This window comes from Cibotium barometz, chromosome 46 (assembly GCF_041138505.1).
Source record: "Cibotium barometz isolate CiBa-2024 chromosome 46, ASM4113850v1, whole genome shotgun sequence".
NCBI lineage: Eukaryota > Viridiplantae > Streptophyta > Polypodiopsida > Cyatheales > Cibotiaceae > Cibotium > Cibotium barometz.
The window spans coordinates 17,470,304-17,478,078 of NC_141091.1; the positions used below are offsets into that span (position 1 = coordinate 17,470,304).

The 7,775-nt window shown below is 39.8% G+C and overlaps 1 protein-coding gene across 1 annotated transcript; it reads left to right on the plus strand.

Annotated features, from left to right (window-relative positions):
- Positions 1-4,266: 4,266 nt before the first annotated feature.
- Positions 4,267-6,069, plus strand: LOC147611945 (aureusidin synthase-like). The gene has a single exon (XM_086783807.1). The coding sequence runs from the start codon at positions 4,296-4,298 to the stop codon at positions 5,919-5,921; it is 1,626 nt and encodes a 541-aa protein (XP_086639933.1). The 5' UTR covers positions 4,267-4,295; the 3' UTR covers positions 5,922-6,069.
- The last annotated feature ends 1,706 nt before the right edge of the window (positions 6,070-7,775 follow it).

Below are 7,775 nucleotides of genomic sequence, written 5' to 3' on the forward strand. Positions count from 1 at the left end.
ATGTCCCAATTTTAGAGAGAGTGGACGAAAGTGAGTACCCTCATCTTGCAACCACCCATGAATGCATGCTTCTTTGTGGATTGTAAGAGGGTGTAGCGAGGTCTAAAACAAGTGCATCAAATAAAGAGATGGTTCCCCTGAAACCCTCTCGTGCTAACAAACTTGCATATTTTGTTTTTGATAGATTGGTGGTCAGCATGTGTGGCACACAAGCATCGCTAACATTCTACAAGCTCCAACCGCATTCTATAACCACATAGTTAAGTTGACAATTCAGATTCAAAATACAAGCTATTCTCAACTTAACCACATAGTTAAGTTGACAATTCAGATTCAAAATACAAGCTATTCTTTTTAGAAACCGCATTCTATAACCACATAGTTAAGTTGACAATTCAGATTCAAAATACAAGCTATTCTTTTTAAAAACCAAGAAAATAATAATTACCCCTACAAAATGTTTCCTCCTCTGGGGGGGGGGGGGTCGCTCATAAATATGTAAGCGTAGCACGTGGGTTCAACAAAAGGAGTTTTTAAAATCCCCTTTTTATACACTTTTTACATGCAAAAGGGTACCATTTAAAGGGGGTATTTATAGATTGAATAGAAAAAGGATGTGTTTTATTCATGAAAAAATTACAGATAAGGGGTTTTTAAATTAGGCTTTGAATGCACGTGATATAGGGAGTTTAAATATAGTGAACCCCCTCGAGGTTTCCTCCAATGGGGATATCTAGTATGTCACGAACTAAGCCAACAATCCATGGCTGGTAAGTTTGCATCAGTGACTTTACTGTTCATCCACCATGATCTAATGTGTTTGTATTTTAAAAGTGCCTCTTCCTCACTCATTAATGCATAACGCCACTGACAACATAGTTGCTTGTGCTCTTCCTGAAAATTCCTAACTATATATTATACTGTATGGATATTCAAGCTTTGTTCCCAATGAAAAAGACAAACGCTCATGACCTTCCAATTTATTCTCTTGTCCATTATTATAGACTATTTTAACTACCCTCAAATTGGCTCTAACCTCATTAGCCATGAAGCTAAAAAAATATGGCTTGGAAAAGTCTTTTGGACCACAACATTGTTAACCATCTCCCAGAAAAGCACTTGTGCCACTGTGTCCTCTTATTTCATTTCGCAAATTTCAATTGTCATGAGCTCTTATAGGCTGTATGCCATCATACAACAATTGGAAAAGCACTAAAAAACAAGATCAAATTTTTTAAAAAACTTTACAAGACCAAACTATACCTTGGATCATATACATGTACAGCCATTGTTGTCGACTCTGATACCTCTCCATCAGAATATGAACGAAAGTGATTCTGATGATAGCATTCACAAGATCGAGGCAACCCCAAAAGTTAAAGAAGTTTGTCATGCAGCAACATAAGCAGGGCACTCTTTTACTTGTGGTTCATTGGTATTATTGTTACATTGTTTGGATACTAACGTAGATTAAGTTATGGATTCAGATAAGCTTGGCAAGAGGTGAAACACCAAATGCACCATTGCGACCAATTAATCCACCTACCCTGGGTGACCTGACTTTGCCAGGCATGATTTTACTCATTGGTAATGATTTTACTCATTTGTGTGGTGCATGCACTTATAAAATGTATGATTTGTAGGAGTGGTTGTATGATTTGTAAGAGTATCTCATCGTACCACGACAGTAGTCCTCCTTGGCACTCCCAGCGAACATCAAAGTGCTAGTTCCTCTACTGTTACAGAAGCCTCGATATTAACAGGTGTAATAATCAATTTTGACCACATGTGAAAAGATTGTAAAGGTGTGTCTTATATCCTTTAATAACAATTGATGTATAACTCTACTCAACATGATGTGGCAGAAAATCATTCTATAAATATTATGGCATATGTTGGGGATCCTTTGAAGATAGGTTTGAAGATAGGCTGTGCACTTTCGAACCAGTAGTGTCCACCAGCAGAGCTAGAACATGTCTTTGATATGTTGCTGAAGGCCAACCTGGGAGTCATGACCTTTACTATTAAAGGGGTCAATACAAGCACAGCATGTGATTATAGTGAGGTTTCCCACATGAGGTTCTATTTATGGCTACCCCGATGACATTGTCCCACCATATGGAATCTCTGAATTTGTGAGTGATGAGATGATTTTCCCTTTATTAAGACCTTATGTGTTGTAAAGAGTGAGAGAGAACGGTAGAGAGGAAGAGAAAGAGAGAGAAGATAGAGAGAGTGAGCAAAGAAAGGGCCGAGAGAGAGAGAGAGAGAGAGAGAGAGAGTAAAGAGAAGGGTAGAGAGAGAGAGAGAGAGAGGGAGATAGACCACTACTCTAACATAAAGTTCAAACTATCCCTCTTGCAATGATGATGCCAGTTGTGAACTCGATACTGATTGGAGACTCACGATGATGACATCAACTATGTGCACTTGATAATGATGGCATAGCTCCGTCTCTCGACCTCCCGATCTTCTCACGAGAAAGTTCAAGCTACCATGTGGCAGCGGGAGCTGCCATGTCGTCGCAGTTCTCAAATAAGATATTTAAGATGATGCTCATGATTTGACACGGGACCTTAAATATTTTTTGAAGAATAATTTAAAACTCACATAAACATCAAGAACTAAACCATATAATTGAACCTAATTAACAAGATTGAGCATAAAAGAAGATTAAAACATGAGATAGAATAGACACCACCTTCAACAAACTGTTGGGTGCAATCTCCCCTACCAAGAAGTGTCGACATCCTCCCACTTCTTGGGTATTTATGTCTTTATTCAAAAAAATAGCCCACATGCCAAAAATAGTTGCACACTCTTGCATGGCCTTGCCCTTTACATAAAACAAGAGTTTCTTTTACCAAAAGCTTAAATAAATCCTTCCTATCCAAATCAGTAAGGAAAAAATACATATAAACCCAAAAGGCTAATTCACGTGCAACAAAATTTATAAGTCCACGTCCAAGTATAATAAAAGTCCATAGATAGCAAAATATAAAAATATCTTATAGTAAATACCATGTCCAAAATACTAAAATCATTTGCTGTCCTGCCAAAGCCAAAATACTAAAAGAAAACCTTCCGTAATTGCTCACGCCAAATCACAACCATCATGTCCTAGCGATACCGCATTAGGAAAATTTTAAGCTCATTTTTGGGCGCTCTAAGATATTTTTTGCCATCTTTGCCTTGAAAATGGGGGGAAAATGGGGGCCGCGCGGTGAACATTTCTTACCTCATGTTAAAACCCCATCATATGACATATCATTAGAAAGATCATGATTAGAACCCCATCATATGACATATCATTAGAAAGATCATGAAAAGTAGATCTTATAATTTCAAACTACGAAACATTTGGAGTTGCTAAGCTCAAGATATAACATTTTCCTCAAAATCAACTTTAAAGTCTACCGTAAACGGTCCACATCATCACTTTTGAACCTACTTTTTGTACATATTCTCCATGGGTCATGTCCAAACCCCATCATGTTATACATCAATGGAAAGATCTTGAAGAGTAGATTCTATATATTCAACCTCCGAAAAAATTAGAGTTGATTTACAAAAAAATTTACCATGGCCCATTTTTGATAATGTGGCATTCCTTAGAGGGCCCAAAAATGAGCCCAAATTTTCCTTAATGGCTTACGAGCACGAGAATCATCAATCTCACTGGCTTATACATGCTGTCCATTGAAATACATTACACATTAGCAATACCTACTAAATTTATATAACAACACATAAGCATTAAATTTAACACTTAGTTTAAGCCATCCCTAAATTCATATGCCATGCTTTAACCATAGTGGTAATTAGGCATCCCCCAATTATCCATAGAGGGATCCATAGAGGGATGGAGAGACGGATCCATTTTACAAACATAATGGAAACAACATCATTCAAAGCTGCAAAAGAATATTTTAAGTATAACTTTTGGAATATTAAACAACCTTTTGTTTTTAGAAGTTCTAAAACAAAACACGTGTGAATTGTAGCAAGAAAGAGAGGAAATATTTGGATAGTGAATCGTAGGGTAGTAGCAAGCAATTATAGAGAAAAATAGAGGAAATTTGAAATAACTGATGATGGCTTTTGTGAAGGATTTAATGCGATGGAGCTTGCTTCAAAACGTGTCAAATGTTAACCATTCGAAATTCCCACGATTTTCCTGTTCCGCTTGAATTTAATACTTGGACCCTACACGCACAACACACTACAGACCAAATGTTAATAAGCGCCTCCTCCGCCGCAGTGGGAACAGAAGAAGAAGCAGCAGCCAGCCAGCTATGGCTTCTCCTTTTACATGGCCGCTGCACAGGAGTTTCTTCTTTGCTAGAAGCTTTCTTCTTATTGTGGGGATCCTCGTGCAGCCATTCCTTCATTTTATTGTATGCCAGCCCATTCCGCCGCCGGATCTTGCCACTTGCCACCTTCCCTTCAACCTTCCTGCAGCCGAGCACCCCTTCAACTGCTGTGCGCCGCAGTCTAATCAGTCAGCAATCGAGTTCCATCTAAACCAAACTGCGCCGCAAACGCTTCATGTGCGCCGATCTGCACACACCTTGGGTGAAGATTATGTGCAGAAGCTCATCAGAGGTTACGAGCTCATGAGGGCTTTGCCGGATGATGATCCGCGCTCCTTCCGCCAGCAAGCCAACATCCACTGCGCCTACTGCAACATGGTGTACCTGCAGCCCAACACGTCGGTGTACTACCAGGTGCACGTCTCCTGGCTCTTCTTCTCCTTCCACCGCTGGTACCTCTACTTCCATGAGCGCATCCTCGCCAGACTGCTCGACGACGACACCTTCACCTTGCCGTTCTGGCACTACGACAGCCCTTCCACCTCTACCATGCCTAGCATGTACGTCGATCACCCCGAGCTTTTTGATATCATCAGGGAGCCTGCCCATGCGCCGCCGGCCGTCGTCGACCTCAACTACTACAACCAAACCGACCGCCCCGCTGCCGAACAGTTAAGAGAGAATGCACACTTCATGTACTTTGTGATGATCACTGGTGGCAGCACCCAGTATGGCTTCTTTGGCCAGCCCCTTCGCTTGGGAGAGCAGTCTACTGGCCATGGCACAGTGGAGTTCTCTCCCCACAACACAGTCCATTCATGGGTTGGCAACAGGCGTGCTGTAGGATGGAGAGACATGGGCTCTCTCTATGCAGCTGCAAGGGACCCTGTCTTCTACGCCCATCATGCCAACCTCGACAGGCTGTGGGATGTGTGGAAAACCTTAAACCCAAACAACACAGACATTGATGACCCTGACTACTTAGACTCTGGATTCTCCTTCTACAACGAGGATGCTCGGCTTGTTCATGTGAGGGTGAGAGACTCTCTTGACAGTGCAAAGCTTGGTTATACCTATGAACAAGTGCATAGTCCATGGGTGAATGCAGTACCCGAGCCTCTAAGCCATGGCCCAGCAGTGCTCCCGGAGGGAGCCAATTTGTGCAGACAAGGGGAGATTCTCTCTCAACCATGCTCTTTAGTGGTGATGAGGCCAGTTCAGGCAAAATCAAGCTTATTAAAAGAAGCATCATCAAGGGGTAGTAGCCATGAAACTCTTGTGTTTGAGGGGATTCAAGTAGAGGCACGGGACATGGAAGCTAGGTTTGATGTGTTTGTCAACTTGCCAACTGCAGATGAGCTCACTACTCTTGGATGTGCAGAATATGCAGGCTCTTTCTCAATACTCCCACAGTTTGTGAGTAATTCTACCATCGCCAACCAGATCCACATGTCTCTCCGGCTTGCATCTCTTGATCCCATCGTAGGTCGCTTGAATTTGACAAGTGAAGAAAGCCTCATCGTCACCATTATACCGAGGTCCGCCTCTCTTTGCTCTATTTCTAGCATTAGAATCAGCATTGAAGAGCCCCAGCCTTTCAATAGTTAGCTCATATTGTATTCACGTCAATACACTATATAAGATGTTTTACAAATTAGGAATCATGGATCGCTAATTACAGACACCATGACATAATGTTATGAACAAAATAGCTATTTGAGTGTTTTTAAATAAGAGATTTTACAAAGGATTCATGGATCGCTTGCAGACCATCACATAATGACAGGTTGGTTCTTTTTGCTACGTAATCAATGTGTCTGATGAAAGCCCGTGACTGGGCATGGAAGTCATTTTAACTTTTGGCCAAGTCATTTATAAACCAGGCCCTTTCTACAAAATTGAGTAAAGTGCAGTGAACGGGACTTGCATCTGAGTTGCGTGATATACCAAAGTTCACCGCTCAACGGGACTTCATCTCTGTGTGGGTGTGAGACCGATAAATATGGATTTGAGAGAGAGTATATCAATTTTCAATTTGAGGGAGAGTATATCAATTTTCAATTTGAGAGAAAGCGCGCGAGAGAGAGAGATAGATGCGCGTTCTGTGTTTATGTGAGAAAGATGAGTCAAAGTTCTGTGTTTGCGCGTGTGTGTATATATATATATATATATATACAATTTGTATGTGTGTATGTGAGAAAGATGAGTCAAAGTTCTGTGTTTGCGCGTGTGTGTATATATATATATATATACATACATATATATATATATATATATATATATATGAGAGTGTGTGTGTGAGAGAGAGTTTGTATGTAGAGAGACCGAGAGATATCTTTGTGTGTTTGAGACCGAAAGAGGTCTTTGTGTGAGAGAGTTTGTGTGTGGAGATACCGGGAGAGATCTTTGTGTGCTTGAGAGAGAGATAGGTGTGTGTATGTGTGAGAAAGATGAGACAAAGTTGTGTGTATGAGAGGGGAAGTGTGTGTGAAGGAGAGAGAGTGCATGTGTGTGTGAGAGTATGGGAGAGAGAGAAAATGTGTGTGTAAGAGAGTGTGAGAGAGAGAAAGTTATGTCTAAGATCCGTTGGTTGGTCGATTGTGAGTGAGTCACACCACTATAGACCATGACATTAAGAAAAATTTGGACTCATAAAATAACCCTCTAAGGGCTTTCTCTCTCTTCCATGAAATCAAGGAAAAGTGTAAAAATAATGTTATAATATTGCTCCTCTTTCTTCTCTTTTTGAATCTTGTACATCTCAAAATATTAGTTTTATAATAGATTCACTTATTATTTTATTGACTATCTAAGAACTGTACCAGACTTGCTTAGAACTCGAATATCTCAAAAACTATTTTTTTATTTGAGCTGGTTTTAAAAATCTCAAAAGATATGACATTCTTGAATGCCCAAATTCATTTATGACTGAAGAAACAATCGTTTTGTGATTCCAGAAGGATTTTATCTTTAAAATGGAATAGCTTGATTTGTACTTTGTATTTCATAATTTCTTTTTACAAGTACATAGATCCGTCCTTTATCTACATTCTGGTGCGTTTTTATGTTTTTTTTTAGAGATTTAAAGAGAATAGACATTTTTTAAGATTTTTAGAATGTGTTTAGGTCTATTGTTTAAGAAAATAGTGTATTACAAATTTTCTCTTCTTCTTCTCTTTAGGTCATTTCTTTTTCTACTTTTAAAATTGCCAAACGGTTCGTATTTTCCTCCATCTCCAAACAGTTTGTATTTCCCTCCTGTTCTATTCCACTTGTTCACTACAAAGCTAGAGAATGAAGAATGATTTGATTTTTTGGTGCCATTTTCTTGGAGCCAACAAACCATTTTCCTCTTCATTAATCTTGCTATCACAGAGAGACACAGAGAAGAGACAACACAGAGCCAACACAGAGAAGCAACAGAGAGACAACACAGAGAAGCAACAGAGAACAAAGAGACAA